This window comes from Tenebrio molitor, chromosome 3, assembly GCF_963966145.1.
Source record: "Tenebrio molitor chromosome 3, icTenMoli1.1, whole genome shotgun sequence".
Lineage (NCBI taxonomy): Eukaryota > Metazoa > Arthropoda > Insecta > Coleoptera > Tenebrionidae > Tenebrio > Tenebrio molitor.
The window spans coordinates 14,720,826-14,744,655 of NC_091048.1; the positions used below are offsets into that span (position 1 = coordinate 14,720,826).

The 23,830-nt window shown below is 38.2% G+C and overlaps 4 protein-coding genes across 14 annotated transcripts in view; 2 read left to right on the forward strand and 2 right to left on the reverse strand.

Annotated features, from left to right (window-relative positions):
• sdk (sidekick cell adhesion molecule) overlaps nt 1-6,633 on the forward strand; it is an 84,030-nt gene extending 77,397 nt beyond the window's left edge. For 4 of the 7 annotated variants that reach the window (XM_069042164.1, XM_069042169.1, XM_069042167.1 and 1 more), the window contains 12 exons: nt 55-716; nt 768-996; nt 2,391-2,693; nt 2,745-2,928; nt 2,984-3,199; nt 3,457-3,850; nt 3,904-4,143; nt 4,207-4,552; nt 4,598-4,876; nt 4,935-5,255; nt 5,310-5,623; nt 5,676-6,633. In XM_069042164.1, the coding sequence (XP_068898265.1) occupies nt 55-716; nt 768-996; nt 2,391-2,693; nt 2,745-2,928; nt 2,984-3,199; nt 3,457-3,850; nt 3,904-4,143; nt 4,207-4,552; nt 4,598-4,876; nt 4,935-5,255; nt 5,310-5,623; nt 5,676-5,912 (3,725 nt within the window). In that variant the 3' untranslated portion in view covers nt 5,913-6,633. The remainder of the gene's footprint in view (nt 1-54; nt 717-767; nt 997-2,390; nt 2,694-2,744; nt 2,929-2,983; nt 3,200-3,456; nt 3,851-3,903; nt 4,144-4,206; nt 4,553-4,597; nt 4,877-4,934; nt 5,256-5,309; nt 5,624-5,675) is intronic. The other 3 variants (XM_069042166.1, XM_069042171.1, XM_069042168.1) reach the window with 1 other exon arrangement.
• Nucleotides 6,634-6,722: 89 nt separating this feature from the next.
• AIMP2 (aaRS-interacting multifunctional protein 2) lies at nt 6,723-8,227 on the reverse strand. Of its 2 annotated transcripts, none has more exons than XM_069042174.1 (4): nt 7,881-8,227; nt 7,442-7,606; nt 7,162-7,393; nt 6,723-7,113 (listed from the first exon to the last, which is right to left on the reverse strand). In XM_069042174.1, the coding sequence occupies exons 1-4, from the start codon at nt 8,076-8,078 to the stop codon at nt 6,755-6,757; spliced, it is 954 nt and encodes a 317-aa protein (XP_068898275.1). In that variant the 5' UTR covers nt 8,079-8,227; the 3' UTR covers nt 6,723-6,754. The 2 variants fall into 2 exon arrangements, with proteins under 2 accessions (XP_068898275.1, XP_068898277.1); XM_069042176.1 differs by having other exon boundaries at nt 7,899-8,226.
• LOC138126383 (nucleosome-remodeling factor subunit NURF301-like) lies at nt 7,671-19,863 on the forward strand. Of its 3 annotated transcripts, none has more exons than XM_069042162.1 (18): nt 7,671-7,800; nt 10,242-10,524; nt 10,582-10,790; nt 10,841-13,879; nt 13,939-14,074; nt 14,206-14,453; nt 14,507-14,563; nt 14,670-14,951; nt 15,138-15,601; nt 15,664-16,168; nt 16,251-16,519; nt 16,932-17,133; nt 17,637-17,928; nt 18,083-18,272; nt 18,327-18,748; nt 18,804-18,999; nt 19,059-19,143; nt 19,199-19,863. In XM_069042162.1, the coding sequence occupies exons 2-18, from the start codon at nt 10,247-10,249 to the stop codon at nt 19,402-19,404; spliced, it is 7,080 nt and encodes a 2,359-aa protein (XP_068898263.1). In that variant the 5' UTR covers nt 7,671-7,800; nt 10,242-10,246; the 3' UTR covers nt 19,405-19,863. The 3 variants fall into 3 exon arrangements, with proteins under 3 accessions (XP_068898263.1, XP_068898262.1, XP_068898264.1); XM_069042161.1 differs by lacking the exon at nt 7,671-7,800 and adding an exon at nt 8,236-10,163; XM_069042163.1 differs by lacking the exons at nt 7,671-7,800; nt 14,507-14,563 and adding an exon at nt 8,236-10,163 and having other exon boundaries at nt 16,251-16,468.
• A 122-nt stretch (nt 19,864-19,985) lies between these two features.
• LOC138126385 (4-aminobutyrate aminotransferase, mitochondrial-like) lies at nt 19,986-23,599 on the reverse strand. Of its 2 annotated transcripts, none has more exons than XM_069042172.1 (5): nt 23,404-23,599; nt 21,552-21,658; nt 21,329-21,496; nt 20,262-21,276; nt 19,986-20,213 (listed from the first exon to the last, which is right to left on the reverse strand). In XM_069042172.1, the coding sequence occupies exons 1-5, from the start codon at nt 23,450-23,452 to the stop codon at nt 20,095-20,097; spliced, it is 1,458 nt and encodes a 485-aa protein (XP_068898273.1). In that variant the 5' UTR covers nt 23,453-23,599; the 3' UTR covers nt 19,986-20,094. The 2 variants fall into 2 exon arrangements, with proteins under 2 accessions (XP_068898273.1, XP_068898274.1); XM_069042173.1 differs by lacking the exon at nt 23,404-23,599 and adding an exon at nt 22,760-22,787.
• Between the last annotated feature and the right edge of the window lie 231 nt (nt 23,600-23,830).

Consider the following 23,830-nt stretch of genomic DNA (forward strand, 5'->3'; position numbering starts at 1 on the left):
TGGGTAGTCAACGCTGTTTTTGTTTTTCGTTTTATTTATTTTTTTTTGGTGCAGTTCCCGATGAAGTTACTAGTCTTCAATTCGACGACATCAGTGACAGAGCTGTTAAAGTAATCTGGCAACCCCCTAAACACATTAATGGAATTTTAACCGGCTACCAGATCCTCTATCAAATCAAAGACAAACCAGCGACTGTTAAAGTGAAAAACTTAACAGCCGACACGCTCGATTTAAAAGTGACCGATTTGCAAGCCACGACTCACTATAAATTTGAGGTGACGGCTTGGACCGCTGTGGGACCGGGTCCCCCCAAAGTGGCCATAATCCAATCTGGAGTGGAACCGGTGTTACCGCATCCTCCTTCCAAACTAGCCTTATCAAATATCGAAGCGTTTTCCGTGGTTCTGCAGTTCACGCCCGGATTCGATGGGAATTCTTCTATAACAAAATGGACGGTCGAAGCGCAGACGGCGCGTAATGCGTCGTGGTTTCAAGTTTTTGAAATTAGTGATCCTGACGCGACCACCATCACAGTAACCGGACTGGTACCTTTCACATTGTACAAACTGAGACTGATCGCTAATAACGTCGTCGGTGCTTCGATCCCTTCGGAAGCCTCCAAAGAATTTCAGACGATCCAAGCGCCACCAGCTCATCCGCCCAAAAATGTGACGGTGCGCGCCATGAGCGCTACAGAATTGAGAGTCAGATGGATAGTATGTTCCTTAAAAACAAATCAATTTAACTCTAAACGAGACGGTTTTTAGCCCCTCCAACAAATAGAATGGTTTGGCAACCCTAGGGGATATAGTATAATCTACAGCGAGGTAAGAACTGGAGAAACTCAGGCTGTGACAATCGACGATCACACTGCAAACTCGCACGTCATTATTGGCTTGGAGGAGTTTGCTTTGTATGAAGTTTCAATGCAAGCGTGTAATGACGTGGGTTGCTCTTTAGCTGGGCCAATAGCTCTGGAAAGGACGCGCGAATCAGGTTCGTAACGCTGCAGTACTTGTAGATGTCCAATTCGTATTAACTATGTCGTTGCTAAATTTTTTCAATATCGCAGAATGATATATGTTTTACTTTGAACAACTTGAATAAGTAATTAGTGATTACAGCTGCGTCAGTTTCGACATTTTAAATTACATTTTGTTGAGTGTGAGCTTGCCCCTTTGTTTGGTTTGATGTAAGGGTTTGTCAATTTAATAAAAGACTAAAACGACATATTAGTTCCTATTTCAAATATTTGCCTTTTCATGCTTACCTCAAGTAGTTTGTTAACCAAAATTTGCCATTTGATCTACTTTCGGAAATCTGAATCGTAAAACTGTAAATTATCTCACAAGGAAGGTTAACCTCACTACTCCGAGAACCTAGGTCGGTTTTTTTTTGTAGTTTGCCACAAAGCCCATTCCATATTTTACTCCTCACAAAAAAATTGGTTACTGAGACGTAAATACATATAAGAAATTAAATCACCTGAAAATATCCATTTTTTTTCGTTAACTAAGAACGAAAAAATTCCAGTGGCAATACTGTCATTTGTGTACTAAGGCCAAAAAGTGCATCTTTTTCGTCCGAGTCTGAATTTTCTGGCCGAGGCGCAGCCGAGGCTTGAAAACAGGTCAGGAGAAAAGGCACTTCTTAGCAGAGGTGCACGTAAAAGATTTTTTTGAAGTGAAACTTTTTATGGGAGGGTCTTGAAATTCTGATCGGCAACCTTTTTGTGTGACGAAAAGTGGTGGGGGTAAACACTATTGGTCGAGTGGAAGCAGTGTCTCTGTCTTTGTCACACTCACGGCATTTATCGATAATGTTCTCTCTTTGATTTGGAGGCTTAAAAACGAACAATGAGTTACGCATTTCGATATTGTTTAGTGTTATCGTTGTTTATAATTTATTTTCTTCATTAAAATATACAATTTTGTTGTGAATATGCTATTTAAAAGTGATTGATAAATAATTACACTGTTTCCCTGTAATACAAAAGTTTCACTTCTATCGTGCGTCTTTACGACACATTCTGTTTTTTTCTTAATTTTCTGTTTACAGTCTTGTCGTTTTCGAAATATAAACGAAAAACGAAAAAATCCCTATTGTCAGAGGGTGACTTTATTCCTTAACATTGCATTTCAGTAGCAAATGTTTTTTATAAGGATTTATTGGAATGACATGGAAGATACAAAAAAATCGACCCTCTTTGTTAATACAATACGACTTCCGAAGTCAGTTCTTTTTTATATGGCGCTGGTTTACGGCAAAATTTTATTGACTGAATACTCTGTAGACAAAGCAAGTTTTAAAATACCATGTTCTATCGTACGGTTTGCAAGAGAAGCAAATTGCAATTTGTCACCGTTTCGAAATAAAATCCCTATTTGCAGTGCCATCATTTGGGCCATTAAACATCGAGGCTAACGCCACTTCTTCGACTACGATCGTAGTTAAATGGGGTGATGTCCCTAAAGAACACCAAAACGGGTTAATTGAAGGTTACAAAGTTTACTACGCTGCCGAATCCAAATCTCCAGTACAGTACAAACTGATAGCAAGCAATTCTACTTTTACTACCACCCTAACAGAACTGAGAAAATTCGTCGTCTATCGTATTCAAGTGCTCGCATATACCAGATTAGGGGATGGCGAACCAAGCAAACCGGCCGTCAGCGTCCGAACCTTTGAAGATGGTGCGTTTACTTGAAGCAATAAGTTGTCGTACGTTTCATTTATTATTTTAGTCCCCGGACCTCCATCAAACGTATCGTTTCCCGATGTTTCTGTAACTTCGGCGCGAATCATTTGGGACGTACCGGAAGAACCTAATGGCGAAATTCTTGCGTACAAAGTCACTTATCACATTAATAACGCGAACGTTAATAACAAATTTTCCAAAGAATTTCCTCCGTCTGACAGAACTTTCAGGTATGACTTCGAAAAGGTAGAGTCGTGTGCGGTTATGATAATCGGTTCATTGCAGGTTCACACAATTGGAGTCCGAAAAGTATTATATGTTTTCCGTGACCGCTCAGACTCGACTGGGTTGGGGAAAAACGGCTCACGCTTTGGTTTATACAACGAATAATCGTGATACGCCTCAAGCTCCGTCTATGCCACAAATAAGTCGTAGTCAGGTACAGAGTAAGCAGATCACTTTCAGCTGGACACCGGGCAGAGATGGATTTGCACCCCTAAGGTGAGTTTATTGAAAAATATTAGAAGGCGAGTCTAAGTTTGAAGTGAACTTTGTTTGGTGAATTTAAAAAATATGAAAGATCGAAATTTGAATCGTATAATACGAACGAGCTGTAATGTGGTTTTCAAATCCGGCACAGTTTGTTTTTCATTCTATAAAATGGACTAATCTGTGAGCCAGTGAGTGTAATAATCGCTCTTGACCTACGAAAATTCGAACAACGTTAGCCTTTCGCAACTCCAACCACCATTTTGTAGATATTACACGGTTCAAAAAATGGAGAATAACGGTCCATGGCAATCCCTTCCTGAAAGGGTAGACCCCCAACTCACCTCCTACACCGTTTCGGATTTAAAACCCTTCACATCGTACCGATTCAGAATACGAGCCACCAACGACATCGGTCCTAGCCCTTTCAGTCCTGAATCGATCGAAGTTCGAACTTATCCGGCAGCACCGAGCAAAGGAGTTACGAATTTAAAAGTTGTTCCAATAACTACGACCAGTGTTGAGGTCTATTGGGATTCGGTTGAAGAACAACATTGGAGTGGAGATGTAAAAACTGGCGGTTACAGAGTTATCTTTCAACCGGTTTCCGATTATCCGACGGCACTTCAAGCAACCCCGAAAGAAGAAATTTTCGGCGTTAATGTATGTCCAGCACTGAACTAATAAATCGTTAATTAACAAAACGAAATTCACAGGCAAAGAAGATGGTCTTGAGTGAGCTTCTTCAAGACAAAAATTATGAAATTGTTGTTGTACCATTTAATTCGCAAGGCGAAGGGCCCGCAAGTCCTCCGGTTACAGTGTACGTAGGGGAGGCTGTCCCAACTGGCGAACCAAGGGATTTAGAAGGGGAAGCTGTTTCGTCGACCGAAGTTAGACTGAAATGGAAGCCACCACAACAACAACAACAAAATGGAGAATTATTAGGCTACAAGGTAATTAATCAATCATAAGTCACTTCCAGAGACTATTCAAGAAAAAAATGTTATATCTTACAGATATTTTATTTGGTGACCAATTCACCCCAAGAACTGGAAGAAGGGCACAAATTTGAAGAGGAAATTGAGGTTATCGCGGCAACAATGACGTCACATAGTCTGGTTTTTCTCGACAAATATACGGAATATCGGATTCAAATTTTAGCTTTTAATCCAGCAGGTGATGGGCCACGGTCACGACCCATCACCGTTAAAACCCTTCAGGGGCTTCCAGGTCCACCGGTCAACCTTCGATTTTCCGAAATCACAATGAACAGTTTGGTGGTGTCTTGGGACTCGCCTAAAAAACGAAACGGAGACATAATAGGGTACATCGTAACTTACGAAACAACAGAAGAAAACGAACGTACGACACCTACTATTGATTCGACAAATTTCACTGTGTCTGTAGGTTTTAGTAAACAAGTCAAGCAAAAAGTGACAACCACTGACCTCCAGTTACAATCGTTAGAAGAAGAAATCACTTATACGTTTACGGTGAGAGCACAAACTATAGATTATGGACCGTCGATTTCGAACAACGTAACAACAGGACCTCAGGAAGGATCTCCCAGTACACCAAAAGAATTGACGCTCATTAAAACTTTGTCGAGTGTGGAGTTGCACTGGGTAAATGGATTGACTGGGAAAGGTCCGATTTTAGGTTATTACATCGAGTCGCGGAAAAAAGGTTTGTTTCCAACACACATTGATAATTTAAACCGTTGTAAAACTTATTTTTATTTCAGACGACATGCGTTGGCAGACCGTTACAAAATCAACAAATGGGCCATTGCAAGAGTTTACAGTTTCTTACCAAAGCCTGCTCCCATCGACCTCATACTACTTCAGGGTTATTCCTTATAACAAATTTGGAATTAGCTTCCCCGCGTATACGGAAGAATCAGTTTTAACGCCTTCAAAATTATACTTAGAATACGGTTATCTTCAACACGAGCCTTTCTACAGGCAAACGTGGTTCATGGTAGCTTTAGCGGCAACTTCTATCATTATTATCATAATGATCATAGCAATTTTATGTGTTAAAAGTAAAAGTTATAAATATAAACGTAAGTTAAGGGTCTCACTTTAACTTATTTTCACTTATTAATCGTTGTTTACAGAAGAAGGTGCACAAAACAGCATGGGTGAATTGATGGCAATGTCGAGAGAAGATCAGCAAGATCTCTCCATTGATTACTACCGTTCCCGCAACGGTACTGGCAATTTAAGTTCAACTCTTTCCAAAAGAAGTACATTATCACGAAAACCCGTTCATCAACAACCTCCCCCGATGTTAGGAAAGTCACCCCCGAGGCCATCGCCTGCCTCTGTTCCGTATAACTCGGACGAAGAGAGTCTTAAGGGTTACGACGAGAATCCTGACGACAGCAGTGTTACAGAAAAACCTTCTGAGATGAGTTCATCCGAATCTCAGGTAACTTGATAAAAATACCCTTAAATTGTCTTTATAAAAGGATTTGTTGTAGGGTTCAGAAAGTGAAAATGACAGTGTCCTTTCAAATTCTCATTCATTCGTTAACCATTACGCGAACGTTAACGAACCACTAAGACCGTCCTGGAAGAGACAAAAACCAGTTAGAAACTTCTCAAGTCATACAGATTCTGAACCAGAAGGTTCTGCTAGTTTGAATGGCGGACAGATTATTATAAACAACATGGCGAGATCTAGAGCGCCGCTACCAGGATTTTCGTCATTCGTTTAATGACAGTGGAAAAATTATTAAATAATGCAATTTATAAAAGAAAATTTGATAATGCCAATTTCTTACTTAAGTCTTGTACTTTATATTCTAACTTTGTTTAGTTATTTGTCAGCTAATCAAGACCAAATAATAATGTAAATTACATATTCTAGATCCTACTATCAAATTTTCGAACCTAAACAAGCAAAGACTTGAGATTCCTACGTTTTCGTTTTTTTTTTTTGTAAATATTATTTCAATTTAATTTTAAGATGATTTCATTACGAGTCATAATATTTGTATATAAACCTGTAGAGACTTTTTACTGTAGATAACTTTCAAATATCTATATATTCACATCACCATTCCTATTTATATTTTTATATCTTGATATCTATTTATTAGCAATTTTTCCCTTTTAGAAAGATATGACCATTCAAGAAAAGCTCAAAACTCGTTCAGATTTACTTTAATTTGAATATGACGGTTTTTTGTTTAGCTTTTGATGTTATTGTCATTACAGCTTTTTGATGTTGGCAATATACGTATTATGCAGTGAATATTTGATTATTATGTTCTTGGATATTCACTCTGAAGAGTGTTCTCAATGTAATTTTATTTACAAGACTTTAGTATCCTGAGAACGTTATCAATGTACTGATAGTATTTACACTGCCTAAGTTTAATGTAATTAAGTGTAACAAAATTTAAAATAAATCTGTGATCCTCTTAATAATTTATACAGATGACTTTTTTTTAACTCCTGTGACACTTTCCACATAACCATAGAAGTAATATAATTATATATAACAAAATAAAATCAAAATAATATACAGGTTTACATCATAGATTTATTTCAGTAGTCAACAGGCTGCACATCTTTGTAACCATTTGCCTAAATTAACATTAATTTCATTAGCACTGGTCGACTGCTTAATAGCAGAATAAGCAGCTAAATCGGCAATGCTGACCTGATCTCTTCCCCCAAGCCATTCCTGCTTTCCTAATGATTTATGCAAAGTTTGTAATAAACTGGCTCTTTCCGTTTTTGTTTTAGCTTTGATAATGCCAAAAGAAATATCAAGTAAACTGTCAACCTCATGTGCATTAATATATGTTTCGTAGTTTAGACAATCAGAACTCACTCTGGACAAGTACCGTAAAATATTAACTTCACCCAAAATTGGTCTTTGGGAGACTATTAGTTCTGCATTGGCTCCAACTGCAAAATTTTCAAATCAGAGTAGAAAATGAAAAATATATTCCTTACCATTTTTCCAAATGAGCTGCACATTGACTTTAGGTACATTTGTCATTGGTGCAAAAGATTCCAAGGTTTTTGTTAACTGTGTTGCATTTTCATTTAGAGAAGTTATGGTAGAATGTAAGTAGGTTTTGACAGAAAGAAAAATGTAATTCTTCCATAATTTCTGAATAAGTTCCAAGGAATATGGTGGATTTGTTGGACTAGCGTTTATGATAATATCAGGCAGATTCGGGGGCTGAAATGATGCAATTAATTTTCAAGCTTTGCAACAAAATTATCATACCTCTACTCGATTAGATTTGGTAATTACTGTCGGAAGTGATGTCGCTTGGGTCATTTTTAGATTACTTCTGATGCAGTCCATCTGTTTTTTCAATTCTGCTAATTGCTTCAAGATTTCCTCTTGCCTCACTTCTAAATCAGCCATCTCAGGTATATTCTGGTTATTCTGCATGAGAGAGCTTAAATAAGTACTGTTTAAACAGATTTATAAAAATTTAGAGGTGATTAAGCTTGGCATATGCCCTCACTCACAGAGTGTGTTTAAATAGTAACCTCCTTCATTTTCATTTGTATTTTTGACAGTTGTTCACAAAAATTGATAACTGTGGTGTCATGCAAGTGTATTAACAAGAAATTATGGTGAGTAGTGGGCATTTTAGCGATTTTAAAGCAATTAGATCGTTAATATAACAATTCGAAAAAATGGAGATGTATTAAACCTTTAAAAACTGTTTAACCTGGTCGAAAATGTCCAATTTTTTCGTAGACGATGAAACGTGATCTGTTGTACGTTGGTCTACCATACCATTTCTTGCAGCGTGGATATTTCTCAGTTTGTACATGCAATCAGGAAGTTCTACCTTGAAATCGTGGTGCACGACTTGTTTCGTTCGATACATCTTCAAAGGGCCGTTCATCTTGCCGGTTTTTTAACAATCTCACAATTTTAACAAATTAGTCGCTTCGTTAATAATAAAATCGTTTCGCGTATTCGGATTATGGGGGCAAATGTCAAAACAGTGCCGTACGTTACTATTACGCCCAATTAATAATACCAATGAGTACAGATTTAATATTGTACCTGCTAAACCCCTAGACGAAAATTGAGAACTTAACGATGTTAAAATCAGTCGTCTAATAATAACAATAGTTGTCCTGATATCAAAATCAATAAGTTACGAGCCGCCTATGTTCACTGGGTGGCCATTTTGTTAGATAATTGTCAGTTGTGTTTCCGGTAAACCGGAAAGGATGTTGTCATTTTGAAAATGTAAAAAAATTTGAAGTAATATTTATGTGGAAATACATTTTAGTAGTTTGTAAATAGATTTTTCAAATTATATTTTTTTACAATGCGAGAAAACGTGTTTTGATCAAACGATGAATAGGGCGACATCTGGCCTGGACGAAAGGAATCGCATCGACTGTGCGCTTGGATTGGATGTGATGTCCAAGCAAGAAAATCAATTGTCGACATAATTAAGTGTTTGTAGTGCAAAATTGTTGATAAGTGTCTGAAATATAGGTGTTTTTTAATCAGGTGTTTGCGGAAAAAGTGTTTTGAACGTGGTGTCGGTGGAATTTTATTTGCAAGTTGTCATGGCGGCTGGAGCGTCGGCCAATAGGAACGCGGCGATCGTCGGTTGTTAGGTGTTCTTTTTCGCTTGAGGGATACGCGTCATCTGAAGAATTAAGTGCGTCCTTCTGCTTGTAGGAACGATTTCTTCGTTCGTTTTGAGAAGAATTCGTTGAAATTGATGACTTAAATCGAGATGAGGATTTAGTGAGTGGTAAATGGGCGCGTAAAATGTGTTTAATGTTGTTTGTCACGTGACGTAGCCGATTTAGTATGGCGAAAAGATCGACTGGACGACCATGAATCGTTTTGAGCAACATTTTTGACATTCACATTTGTATACAAACGTTTGGTTTCGTGAACTACCACGTGCATTATTGACAGTTTCACTGCACGATGTCAACCAGAGGCCTAAAGAAGAGGGGGCGACCCCCTAAAGTCCAAGTCGCCGAAAGAACTAAGAAATTTCAGTATCATCTCCTTAAAAAGCCCAAATATTTGTTGAATTACAACAAAGGTTCAGATTCCCAGTCTAGCACTCCGAATGCTTCGAGGGCATCTTCTCCGCAAGGGAGTGACGCCGGCAGGCGTAGCAGCAACCGGATAAGAGGTAAAGATGGGCACAGAGCTGGCCGAAGGCCAGGTTACACAGGATCCAGCTACCAAAGACGGGGCTACAATACGTCTGGTGCGGAATACCAAGACTCCGAGTATCACTACGGCTCCGATTTTGGTGACGATTCTAGTGATAATAAAAGTGAAATCGAAGATGAACTAGGACTTAGTGAAAGTGAATCAGATAACTCTGTAGGAGATCCCAGTAGTGATAGTGACTTCTCTTTGAGTAGTTATAGTACTATGAGTGGAACACCTCGGAGAGCCTTAACTGGGGCTTCGAGACCCATGACGCCTGAACCTTTGTGGCTACAAAATCGCGAAATACCACCTTTAACACTTCCTAAATCTTCAGATGATCTGTTAGTACCTAGGGAACATGTAATGTCGATAGTTAGTATATATGAAGTCTTAAGGCATTTCCGGAATTTAGTCCGTTTGTCCCCATTTCGTTTTGAAGACTTTTGTGCTGCGATTATCTGTGAAGATCAAAGCAGTCTTTTAGCGGAAATTCACATTATGCTTCTTAAAGCCTTGCTGCGAGAGGAAGATTCTCAACAGACACATTTTGGACCTTTGGATCAAAAAGACAGTGTTAATATCTCTCTGTACTTGATTGATTATGTTACATATCCAGAAGTTTTACGAAGTTATGTTGAGAGTGACAAAAATTTTGATCAAAAAGTTTTGAATATTTTATCAAACACAGATTATCCTTTCTCAACCTTGGATGACAGAATTGCGGTTTTACAGTTTTTAACTGATCAATTTTTAACCACAAATCCTGTCAGAGAAGACTTATTAAGTGAAGGTATATACTCAAATATATATGGATAATTATTTATTTTTACTGGATTATTTAATTTTGTAATTAAATATTTTATTGCAGTACCTATGCACTATGATGATCATTGCCGGGTATGTCACAAATTGGGTGATCTTTTATGTTGCGAGACATGTCCAGCAGTCTATCATTTGGAATGTGTGGATCCCCCCTTAGTTAACGTACCTGAAGAAGATTGGCAATGTGGGATTTGTCGCTCTCACAAAGTATCTGGTGTTGTCGATTGCGTACTAGACGTAGAAAAACAAGGACAGCTCTCTAGACAAGAACATCTTGGCTATGACAGACATGGAAGAAAATATTATTTCCTTTGCCGGAGGATATTTATGTAAGATTGGTATTTTGATATATGAACGTTCAAAAATTAACTGTTATTATTTAATAGTGAATCCGATAATGGTGAAGTCCATTATTACTCGACTAAAACACAATTTGAAGAACTGCTGAAGATTTTCGACTCCAGCGATATGGAAGCTACTCTTTGTAGAGAGTTCAATGATTACAAAGAAGAGATTTTTAGACAAATGGACCTTACTGAGAAACTTACAAACCAATTGAAGGGCAATAAGAAAACTTACCTGGACGCAGAAAATGGTAATTTTTAACTGTGTAGGTTGTTTAAAGCGGACAATATTTTTTTACAGCTCTAATAATTAAAACCAATAAAGAAATTGAAGATAAATTAGAAGAGGAACGCAAGGAACGAGTACGTCAGAACGCAGAAGACATGGTAGCTAAAATGCATGAAGAAAGCTCTGACGGTTTTTCACAATCAGTAACTGATGAAACTGTAGACACGTCTTCTGTGATCACGTCAACTATTTCTACGACTGAAACTACTCAATCGGCGGTGACAACCACGACTGCTGCCTCTTTGACAGAAGAACGGGAAAAGATTGAAGAAGTTGATGAGGATGATAAAGATGTAGTGACAAGATCCAAAACTGGTTCTTTGACACCAAAAAACTTTAACATTGATGAACTGAGAAAAAGAACAACAGCTGTCCTGAATAGAGATGAATCAGAGAAAAATGGCGATGCATCGAGGATGACCAGACTTAAATCAAGTCAAATAGCCAATGGAACGTATTTATTCAAATTAGGAATGGAAAACACATTCAAATCGTACGTTAATCAGTTCACAACAAATGTAATAGCATTAAATAAACCGCAGAGAAATGAAGAAAGAGATAAAAAAAGGCATTTATCGCATAAATTCTCTTTAACGGCCGCGTCAGAATTTAAATGGGCAGGAGCTTTGAGCGGTAATCGACCGATACTTTTAAACACTTTGAGACAAACATTTCTACAGTTGGAGCAATCTATTCAGTCAGCATACATGCACCCAAATTGGCAGTTGTTGAGGAAACATTGGTTGAGCGTAGTGGGTGGTTGTCAACAACCAAAAGATTTTGCACGAGCTTTGATCGTTCTCCAAGCTTGTATCAAACCGGTTGTCTTTGCAAATGTGTGGCATGAACAATTAGGTCACATCAAGTTGGCAAGAATTACGGCCGTAGAAAGGGAAGAACGTAAGAAAATTGAGAAGAGAGAAAAGAAAGAACGTGAAGAAGAGGAGGAAAGGAATCGTATGTTGATCAGCGGTTATGTTAAATATACAATGGGATTCAAGCATCAATTGTGGAAGCAAAAGGGTGAAGAATACAGAATTCACGGAAGGTGGGGATGGTTATGGTTGTCGACTTCAAGAAACTTCAAACACGTCAATTCGAACGAACTGGGATTAGCTGCGGGTCCTCAAAAATACATGATCCGAATTGACGATGAAACTGGAATCAAGGCATTAGGATTGGAACCTTCTATCTATCATTACGTTATAAATAAATACGGAAAGAATAATACTAAAGATACAAGTAATGATACAGATGAGTTGAAAAATTTAAGAATAGTGCCTGAACCCCAAAATTTTGAAGAATTAGACATCTCAAAAGCATTACAAACTCGTAGCCGCCTACTTTTTCCCAAAGTTGCAAAAAAATCAAAATTGGACGATCTTTTGACAAGACGAGTTCAATTGAAAACCTTGGAGGAACACAAGATATCTCAGACCAAAAGCGAAGACAATCAGAAAGAAGATGAGACGGTTGATATTGAGGGTGATGATGCGGATGCAAATAACGATGCCAGTTTGGGATTAGACAAACAATTAAATAACATGTTGGTAGGAAAGGTTACGTTACCAAATAATACTCCACAAACAAGCGCTAACAGAGAAGTGCTCAATTCTATAGCCAAAAAGATCCACTCTTTGCGGCTTCAGTACACTTCAATATCAAAATTAGCAAAAGATTTTCAGTGTTATTCGAAGGGATGTAATTCTAGCGGTAGTACAAATATCGAGACAAATTGTTACTCACCGTTGTGCATGCAAAGAATTAAAGTTAGACGTGAATTATTGGCACTCTTGCGTAAAGCAAATTTAGCAACAAATTCCAGTGCCATTAAATTGACCAATTCGCCAATAGCAACAAACAAGAAAACGTCTATTCTGGAACAAACATTGAAGACACCGCAACAGACTCCAATTAAGGAAATTCCAACAGAATTTGCCAATCAGTTTAAATCTGCTCCAAATTATGTCGACGAACTGGAAGGGATTTGCATACCGAGTTTGCCCAGTTTAAAGAAAGATGAAATAAAAGAAGAAATTGAAGAAAAGAAAGAAGAAACCCCGATTACCAAGAAAGTCGAAAGTGGCGTTGACATTGTGACTTCAACGGAAAGCGACGGACTCGCTGATAGTCCGCCGAGAAAGAAATTCAAGTCCGAAAATGAAGTGGACATGGAAGATATGTCGCCCGATGATATTAAAGAAATGATTTTAGGTGGCGGGGCCCCGTTAAATAAAAAGAGTATAACGATCACGACAACCACTACCGCCACCGTAACCACTCAACAAACCATTGTCGATGGTGTTGTGAAAAGCATGTCATCAAGCGAAAGTACGTCGGATACTGTTACAGTTTCTTCCAGTCTTAACGGAACGGGCAGTACCATTCAAACCATGAATGCTAAGACTTCAGTTTACAGTGCACAACAGAATCGTCGATTTTGCGCATTTAAAAATATAGTGAAACGGGAAGAAAAAACGATTAAAACAGAACACGCAGAAGATGGTACAGAAAGAGTGTACAGTAGGATTTCCACAGAAGGTAAAATTTATTTGAAACGGGTACCTATTCAAGGAGAGAACAAACGAAAGAAACGACAAGTCATCAAGTACCCTGTGTGTTCAACATACAAAACAAAAAAGTGTCGAGGTTCTCTGTTAGTATTACCACAACACGAGGTAAAGAAGTTGGCACGACATGCGGGACGTATTCACATCAACGGTTATCACGCTTTGGCCAAGCCGAATAACTGTGTGTGGCCGTACCCCTGCGCGCGCCCTCTTTTTAAAACATGTTGGGTATACCGCACAGGAAATATTAGATCATTGGCGGCGGTAGCACTACAGCTACGAATTCTCTGGTCATGTCTGAGATGGGACGATATGCAAACGAAACCACCAAATACGGAGGGCAAACACCAGTTGACCACCGAAACGGAGATTTTGTCTTTAGAATTGTTAAAACACAGACATGTGGGACAGTTCCTGGAAAAGACTCAGTATTTGAGGCGAAAAGTTGTGATTCCTTTAGAATTGCCAAAGACTGTTAGAGGTAAATATAACTGTTTGTTGGCCCCTGTTGTTTTGATTGATATTGTGTTTATTCCGTAGAGGTTACTTCAATTCGAAGCGGTCTGCGTAAACGTAAGCGGCCTGAGTCGCCACAAAGTACAGATCCTCAAGTCACCGAAGAATGGGTGGATGAAGACAAACTGGAGTTGTGGGAGATCAAGCAGTACGGCGAAAGGTGAGTGTCTTTACGTTTAAGCTTACTTTTTGTTGAATCGCTCGTGTCGTATACTCGTAGAACGACAAGTTCTTATTTCAGTTTGCTTGCATGAATTTTGACTAACTGCTTGCTCGTGTGTTATGATACAGGATAGAGAAGGCTAATGCACAAGTTATAACTAGGAGTCGAACCGGAAACTTGCCACCGGCCAAGGCAGTCGTAGATTCCACCGAATTGAGCAAAGTAACTGTTTCGGGCAAAGCGAGCGCCGAAGAAATCAAGGAAAAAATGGAGCAGCAGTTGCGACTTCAACGTGCAGCACACCAACAAAAGAGAGCTATGGAAATCAAGAATTCGCCAGGACAAATCATCAAAATGGTCGGAAGTACTGCACAAGGTAAACATTTTTGTTTGTCCCATTTGTACTTATTACAATAATTTCTTTGAAAGCTGCCAATACTACGACTACAAAACCAAGCACCACAAACACTCCAATACAACCTAAAGGTAGGCATTCAGTGTTGGATGTGTGGGGTTTTTATGTGGCGCTTTAGCATGATCGTTTTGACAAATGGAGAATGTAAAAATTGAAATCTTTCGTTTCTAATTGCAGTTACGACAACTCCAGATGGTCAGATGAAGATCGTTAAAAACATAGCAAATCAGTCTGTGGTCAGTGGTAAAACAACTCTGACTTCATTGTTGACGTCGAATAGCAACAAGTTGGTGGGTCGTCGGTTGTTGATGACAAAAGCAGCAGACGGTACAACTAGAGTGGTCGCCAATGCAGCCAATATCTTGCCCAAGAATTTACAAAACGCTCAACAGTCGCTTATTAAAGTACAAACTACCGGAGCCCAACCGACTTTACAGACTGTTCAGATTCAGCAACCAGGTTATTATTATTACTCGTTGATAAGATAAATTTAGTGCGACTATTACTCATACATCGTTTTCAATCAAAGTAGTGCTCGATCTTGTTGAGAAATGCCAAAATTGATTGATTACAAGAATGAGTACTAGTCTTGATTAGTGTTTTCTTAGTGTTGAACAGAGAATTGATTATTTGGTTGTCATGCAGTCACTACAACTTCCACACCAGTAAAACAAAACGAAACCCCTCAAAGGGTTCAAATAATGCGGACACCAGACGGTCGTATTACCGTAAAAGGTCTCTTACCGGGTCAGCAACTGGTCCAATATCCAGACGGCAAACTACAAGTGATGACCAACGCCCAATTACAATCCTCCGGATTGACCGTTAAAACACCAACAACAACCACTCCCATCAAACCATTGATTAAACCATCACCGAATACTTCCTTAGGTAAAGTGGTTGTGCAGGGTAATCAACTCAAACCGGCCAATCAGCAGCAACAACAACAGAGTCCAGTGAAGACTCAACAAGTTCTCGTGAAAACTCCGGGCACACCGGTTGTTCAAAAAGTAGCCACACCTAACACAGTTGTTGTTAGTGGAGGTCAAGTTATCCAACAACAAGTTGTAATTAGTGGCAATCAAGTAATCGGAACACCCGGTCAACAGGTAACCGTTTTGTCCGTTAGATATATTTTATAATGTCTTAATTATTTATTTTTTTTGTATAGGTGATAACGAATCAAATCGTCGTGAATAATCAGAGTTTGGCACAGCAAATAGCTTCTGGTAAAGTACAAATGGCGACGATCAATGGGCAGCAGGTTTTAATACGTCCGACGGGTAACAATCAGGCTCAAGTAGTGGCTCAGTTGACGCCAGGTAATTTGACTCAGTTGAACACCGGTCAGACGGCTGTTGCCACCCCTGTCAAGCAAACTGTGGCTCAAGCACAAACGGTCGAAACCGCTAAAGTTGTGCAGACGCCACAACAGACCATCCAGACGACAGTGAAACCGCCCGTACAACGTGATAACGCCGGTCAGAACGATCAAACGACCATGGAACAGTTGTTGGCCGGTCAACCGCCGGGTACTGTGATAAAGTGTGTCACAGCGCAGGTCATACAGACACCGCAAGGTCCGAGGATAGTGCTGCAGGGCTTACAAGGAGCAGATTTTACGGCGCAGCAATTGGCAGCGGTGCAACAGCAGGTCAAACAGCAGTTGTTGAAAGGTGAGTTCTCGTTTGATTGTTTGATTGAGGTAATGGCGTGTGGGTTCGCTTGGGAGTCGCTAGTTGAATTTGATGTGTTTAGCACAAGCGTCGACCGGAAAACAAGGCGTGCTGGGACCCACAAAGATATACCTCGCCGTGCAGCCGAGCAGTTCCGATCAGACCTCAGCCGAAAGTGTTCAGAGTCAGCCGCCGCCGCTAGCTCCCGTCCAACAGAGTGTCGTTCAGTCACCCTCGACGCCGGTCAAAGTTCAACCTCAACCGAACGTCATCAAACAGACTGTTTCAACAGTACAGCAGGTATGCAACATGACCCCCAAGCCCAAGGTGATAGTGCAACCTGCTAATCAGGTACTTTTGTTTTGAAATCAACCTATAACATACCTCGTTGTCGCATGGTCTGTCCCTTGATTGGTGTATAGTTAATTGTAAGTGCTTTATAATTTATTATTGTACATAGTCAAATTTCGTTTATTTTTCTGCAACATGACGCGAATTTCGAATACGCATGTATACTGGTAATATTAAGAGTGTAAAGTGTCAGAAGCATGTAATTCTCTTAATTTTTCCTCTGTCCACTGGTCTGAGGTTGCTTTTGTTTATTGCTTCATTTTTCTGTTTGTACTAACACGTGTTGGAATAAAAGACTAATGATGAAAACGCTTTTTGTTTACTTTATCAATAAATTAAACGTCCTGACTACGAGAATATATTGCACGGTCCGTCGAGTTGTTTAGTCACTAAGTGTTGCCAATACTTGCAGACGAACGAAAATGTGACAACTTCGGGTCGTCAGGTACTTGTGAATGGGCAGCAGTCGCAAACTTCTGCTCTGCTTCAAGCGATGAAAGCGAATATGGAATCTAATCAGACTGTTACAACATCACCACAACAGCAACAACAGCAAACCGCTTCTGGTGACCAGAATAAGCAATTTGTCGTCACGCCCGATTATATACAACAAAGTATGTTGCTATACCAACCATCTGTAATTGTGTACAATCCTAATTGTACCACTTACCCATTGCAAAACGACTTCGTCAATCGTTTTTAAATCATAAGACTTAACATAACAATTGAACAGTATTTAGAAGAGCAAGGGTTCCTACTCGATCAAAAGTTTCCAGAATTGTGCGTATTCTTTTTCATTTCTGTGATATTTTGATTGTTTCTGTTTTCGAAAAAGACTGATTTTATATGGAATTTTTGTTGTGACGTGATCGGAAACTTTTGAGGTTATAGATATATAAGGCTAGTTACAACAATTAATGCGAGATGTAAGCTGTAACTACATGTATTCGAAAATTATGTAATAAAACTGTTACAAAAAGTGACCAGGAGTTTCCTTGCCAAAAACCTTGCACTTCTTCACATGTTTATTTTTAAGTCGTTTTGCTTTGGGTCTCCTAAAATACCAACAACTCCCCTTTAAATTTTTTATATTTTTATTTTTCTAACTTCTATGCAGCAATCAAAACTGCACTTAAACAAGAAAACCTTAATCCTGAAATCGAAGAAAAACTCTTACAACTTCAGCGCTATCAAGAAAAACAAATGAAGCAAGAACCGGACATTCCGACTCCAGTAGCCAAAGTTACCACCAACGCAGTACCGATTAGTAACACGCGTTATACCGTTTCCCGTAAGCGGACCCCCAGTGCCAGTAGGAACGATGACAGTGATTGGGTAATGGAAACTCCAAAACGATCCCGACCCACTAGGAACAGTGAAAACAAAAAAAATGATGACGTATTACAACAGTAAGTACCCTCATTTTAAAAGAATCTTGAATTTACTCGATTGTCGGAATAAAAACTAATATTTTATTTTTTATTTGAACGCGAAAATTCTCATCAATGATATTTGAATGAATTAATGTTAAATCAATTAAAACAATGTTTTTTTTTTGTTTAGCGAATCTAGCAAAGATAAAGTTGTCTCGCCCCGAGCCCGCGTCAAGTTAAAAGAAGTTCAGGAACAAGATCGCAAAGTCACCCAAAGAACAAAAATCTTAGTGAGTCTCTATCGCCAAAAAGAATTTCTTAAGAAAGACATACTAAGAAAGAGGGCGCTTCTCGAGAAAGAGTTACAGTACGAAATTCAGGTAGGTATCTAGGTTTTATTTCATTTTGCAAGATATAATGTTACGACTTTGCAGAAAGAAGTGGCGGAAGAATTAGCTGCACGAACAAAAATTGAACGGAACAAGCAGGACGAAGTACGTACGGGCAGCAGTAAAAGAAAATCGGCAGCTACTGCCACCACGGCAGTCATACCACAGTCGGCGAAATCCTCGCGACACAAGAAAGGTCAAAAGCAAAGTCAACCGGCACAATCGGCGGCATCCCAAAGAGCCGCTCTTAAGAAAGAAAAATTGTACTGCATTTGTAGAACGCCGTACGATGAAACGAAATTCTACGTCGGTTGCGATCTTTGCAATAATTGGTTTCACGGCGATTGCGTGGGAATCACCGAAGAGAGCAGCAGGACGTTGACCGAGTTCGTTTGTGACGAGTGCAAACAGGCTAAAGACACTGAGAAGTTGTACTGTTTATGTCAGCAGCCTTACGACGATTCACAGTGAGTGTTTCGAATGCGCGAGTGTGGGTCTACAATTACAGATAATTGTTTTTAGGTTTTATATTTGCTGTGATCGGTGTCAAGATTGGTTCCACGGAAGGTGCGTGGGAATATTGCAATCGGAAGCTGACAATATCGACGAGTATATTTGTCCGAGGTGTCAACGAAATTCATCTGTCAATTTTGCCAATATGAAAGATCTGTCTCAGAAAGATTTTGAGGCATTAAAAAAATTAATTAAACAGTTACAGGTAAGCGTGTTGATTGATAACTTTCACTGCAGTTTCGATTTTCCTGTTATTTACTTCAGGCCCACAAAAGTGCTTGGCCGTTTATGGAACCTGTTGATCCAACAGAAGCACCTGATTATTACAAAGTAATCAAAGAGCCCATGGGTATGTTATTTGATTGTTTTTTTTTTAATGAACCCTTACATTTCGTTTGTTGTAGATCTTCAAAAAATTGAAAATAAGATTAACGATCAAAGTTACACAAAACTAAGTGAATTTATAGGGGATATGACTAAAATCTTTGATAACTGTCGATACTACAATCCAAAAGAATCTCCGTTCTTCAAATGTGCAGAGTCTTTAGAAGCTTATTTTGTGAATAAAATAAAATGCTTAAGAGATAAATTTATGGAGACCAACAAGTGATTACTTTCTTAAATGAGCTTTTTTTATTATTAGGCAATAAGTGCGTACACAAGATTTCAAGTCGATTTGTAAAGATCTCAGCTTTATCTTGAATTTAACGTAATCTACTTGAAATCTTACAACTATTTTTTTGTATATAAGTTGTGAATATGTGTATGAATGATGCGATTTAATTTTTTGATTAATAGTTGGATCATATTTTTAAAGTCTTGTATTATTTATATTTAAATTAATAAACTTGTTTAAGTTTCTTTTATAAATTATTTTTTTCGAAGTTCAAATTGTAGTGTATTTATATAATATATTATAAATATATAAAGCATCTATTCAGAACTAGTTAGTGCCATTGTAGATATTGTGTTATTTAACAAGAGTCTTCTTAAGTTTGCACATAATTGAAATTTTTATATTTGGTCGGTATTATATCGATCTTTAACAGTAAATATAATATTTACATTAGTCGTAGTTTCATTCACGACGTACATATTTAGTTATGAATACAAAAAAAGGCGGTTTGTGCCAGTGTTAACATTTCAGTTGAAATTAATAAAGCAGTTGCTTAGAATAAGGTAGCCCAGGAATTATTGATTCAAGTATTTTATTGCGAACGTCTTTAATTTGCGTGAACAGTTTACTTTGTTCGATACAAATTACAAGCAAAAGTAAAATATCAGTAACCAGATGAGATGGTTAATTATCTTTTAGCACTTGTCTAAAACGTTCCAAAAATATGTCGGCGTGCCGTTCTTGAAATATTAAAGACGGTCTCAATCGCAACGCTCGGTCACCGCAAGCACCCATCAAGACACCTGCAAAAAAGAAGTATTATGCCAGTCGATTTAAAAAAATTGTCTTACCCTTATTTTTCATTTTAGCTATAATGTTGTCCCTCAGATTAGGGGTTGCTGCGTTCAGAGCTAAAAATGTGGCGCGCCCTCTGGTGGAGTTGATCAGTTGTGGAAATTCCCCTTCTAAACGTAATAACGCATTTTTCAACTTATCGCCCACTTTGTTGACATTATCCAAAAGATTGTTCTGTTTTATAACATTCAAGGTTGCTTCCAAAAGAATAATTTTGCCTGGATCTCCCATCCAAGTGTTAAATACTCTGTAGGGTTGGTTGGGTCTCATGTCAACTGTGTGGAAGAATCCTCCAGTCAACATTTTCTTACTGAACGTCACAACATCCGGCGGTGTCTCCAGATTGAAATGTTCGTGAGCCCAAAATTTACCGGTTGCACCACACCCAGTTTGAACTTCGTCTACCAAAAAGCCAGCACCATATTTCTTGGAAATTTTTTGGAGTGTTTGAAAAAATTGGGGAGATGCTTCGTTGTCACCGCCCTCGGACTGGATAGGTTCAACAACAATTCCCGCCACTGATTTTCCTTTTTTATTGTAGGTTTCTATCAAATCCTCGACAATGGCCAGACATCTCTTGTCTTCCTCTTCGTTTTCGCGGCGATTTTCCTCTAGAGGATATTTGTATTGAGGGAACGGCGCTGTTGGCCAGTCGAACGATGGTACGTCGACTTTGTGAATAGGTTTTGAATGAGTTGTAGCGAGCGCGCCGATGGTCCGACCGTGGAATGCTCCATGGAATGACAGCAGCGACAAATCGGGAGCGCCTGGAGGTTGGTTCACCATACAAGTTTGTTTCTCCAAATCGGTGAAGTCAACGTTTTCCCCCCTTTGCTTGCGACGGTATGTCATAAAAAGGGATTTGTAAGCGTTTTCGTTGGAGCAAGAGCCGCACATCATGGTGGTTACGTTTGGTAAACCGGGAGATACGGAAAGTAAGACGTTTCGTAACTTGCTAGGCCAGTAGTGCCCAGGGAAAACACCCAAGGCAGGCCTGTTTATTAGAGTTTTCTGGAAGAGATATACATTATCGTGGTAAAAGTGCTGCGGCGCCAGAACGAACCATATTTTCTTCATTGTTGAACACTTTGAGCAATTCTGGGTGGTTGTAGCCTATTGGCACAGAGGAGATTTGGGTGAATATGTCTAAGATTACGTTGCCATCGACGTCGACCAAATAGTTTCCCAAAGATTTGTTGTAATCGGCAAAAAGTTGTACGGTTGCACTAATCTGGAGATTTGAATCATTTCAATGTGATTTGCGAGAAAGATTTTTTTTAAATTACTTGGATGGCATTGAGTTCTGCCTGTAATTTCTTCGAGTTAGGTCCAGGAATTTCGGTTTTTAGAGACGGTTCTTTAGCTTCTCCTTTTATGTAAGTTCGAACGCCTCCTGAAGAAAAAAATGAGATCATACGCGAAATGAATCACTCATTGTTATAAATTCTGTTCGTATCGCTGTTTATCGCCAAGTATTACATCTGGTGTTTACATTTTTATTTATTCGTCAAATGATTATTATGCAATAATAATTGGTAAACATTTCTTTTTACTGTAAATTCATGAAGTTATTATAGTGGAGTTTGTCGAATAATATTTTCAAAATATCACATCTGTAGATAGTCCAAGATGACCATAACCAAGTAATCAAAGTATGTATAGTTGTCCCAGAGCTGCAGCGATTTTATGGCAGGGTACCATTGTATAAACGTTAACGACACCGACAACCCCCAATCGTAAATTCACTCAAGTATTGTATTCTCAATTTGGTTGTAGGTCGTAAAATTTTATTGCATATTATAAGCGATTAATGGTTGGGTTTGAAAAGGTTGGGAAGCGGCGCGTACCTACCGTTTGCCGTACAATGCAAATATACAAAATGTATAATACAATCCTGCTTAAAATATTACCTGCTCGTGGTAAACTAGGATTTATAAGCCCCCAAGATCTTTAACTTAAAGTACCATAAAATTTTACGACCTACAACCAAATTGAAAATACAGTACTACCCCGTAAACTGACAGGTACACTACACAACGAAAGTGAAGATTGACAGGGGTCTGCTTAAGTCGCTTATCGGCATCTCAATACTCAATAGACGTAATAAGAACTATTGCCTTGCCATAAAATCGCTGCAGCTCTGGGACAACTATACAACATAAACACAAAATAAAACATAAATCATCCAGGAGAGTTATTTGTAGGTATGTACGTTTTTTGACTGTGAACTTCTGTGCAATTCCAAGTAAATGCAGTGTAAAAATTCTGTGCTAAAATAAGAAATATCAAACTTAAGTAAATTAAACTACATATTTGTTTAGAAGAAGTGTGTTTGCTCCTAAAATATTTACTTAAATAAAACCTTGAAGTTTATCAAAATAAATAACCGTAGAATAATTCAATTATATGTATATTACTATTCTAAGATGTTGTATTTATTCAAAACAAAATAATAAAATCTTATTTTTATTTTTTACCTTCAAAATATTCTTACCTATACAGTGCATTTTTTTAACTGTTGTCAAAGGGAATTGCATGGTAAAACTTATAACCCCTGTTAACTTGTTCTGATGAAAGTATTCAAACCAGTTTTGGAACAAAGTTGAAAGATTTTTTTTTAAACTATCGGATAGATTACAATTCAATATCCTAACTGTCGAAAAAGTTGTGCAAAAAATACATATTTTAGTAAAAGTGTTTACTTTCTAAAATACAAGTCTACAGCTTCTGAAGTAAACAAATTGATTGACTTTCGTAACTAGCAATGTAGTGGTAGTCGATAAAATCTTGTATGCAACACGACAATAAAGTGTCTATTGAACTCGTTTGCTTGCTCTACTCGGCTCCCCCTCGTCTCGCAATCTGCAAACTGCTTGTCTTTGCTCAAATAGTATGCATTACGTAGTCTTATTAATGATTTATTACTAAAATAAAAATTAGCACCAAATCTGCAGAGGATCGTTATAAAAAAACGCACTGGCCTAATTCTTCAAAATTAAAAGAATTTTTTTTTAAGTGATTTCTTAATGTAAACAGAGATATCAATTCAAATGATTACTTATAGTCCGCAAAAAAAAGCTGTGAAGATATTTTTGCACAATAAAAAATATAGCAACTTAAAATATTAATGTTGCTTACCCGTTCTTACGATATTTTTCAGTACAGGACACCACATTTTTGACCACATGTTTATTGTTACAATTCGTATATTTTGGCTTGCGGCACTATACGTGTTCACGCGCTTGTTGCCTTGAATTTAATAGAATAAATTGAACGGGTAAACGACCAACTACGACGGAAACATGCAATAAGAGATGATAAATGATATCGAGATTTTCAATTGTGATTAATAAAGGTCAAGTTTAACTTTAATTTTCCACTGATAAATATTTTAATCTAAAGCTGTGAGATTACAGAAATGATATCTTTATACTTCTTTAGAGCACTTGACGTATTCCTAATATCTAAGTAATACAAATAGTTGTTAAAATTACTCTTTTAACGTAATACAGCTTAATGCAGAGTTTCGGACGGATTTACGTAGCATATACAGGGTGTTTTCGAA

Bases quoted from the DNA above. Each gene is read 5' to 3' on its own strand.
- LOC138126383 (XM_069042161.1), top strand. From the start codon at position 9,134: ATGTCAACCAGAGGCCTAAAGAAGAGGGGGCGACCCCCTAAAGTCCAA. The intron at 16,169-16,250 runs GTGAGTTCTCGT...TGATGTGTTTAG, and splicing joins CAAACAGCAGTTGTTGAAAG to CACAAGCGTCGACCGGAAAA. The intron at 17,929-18,082 runs GTAAGTACCCTC...TTTTTTGTTTAG, and splicing joins AATGATGACGTATTACAACA to CGAATCTAGCAAAGATAAAG.
- AIMP2 (XM_069042174.1), bottom strand. From the start codon at position 8,078: ATGAACGGCCCTTTGAAGATGTATCGAACGAAACAAGTCGTGCACCAC. The intron at 7,607-7,880 runs GTTTAATACATC...TCTCTCATGCAG, and splicing joins AGGTTAAACAGTTTTTAAAG to AATAACCAGAATATACCTGA. The intron at 7,394-7,441 runs GTATGATAATTT...GCATCATTTCAG, and splicing joins CCAAATCTAATCGAGTAGAG to CCCCCGAATCTGCCTGATAT.
- LOC138126385 (XM_069042172.1), bottom strand. From the start codon at position 23,452: ATGTGGTCAAAAATGTGGTGTCCTGTACTGAAAAATATCGTAAGAACG. The intron at 21,497-21,551 runs GTAATTTAAAAA...TCAAATCTCCAG, and splicing joins CAGAACTCAATGCCATCCAA to ATTAGTGCAACCGTACAACT. The intron at 21,277-21,328 runs GTTCGTTCTGGC...TATCTCTTCCAG, and splicing joins TCAACAATGAAGAAAATATG to AAAACTCTAATAAACAGGCC.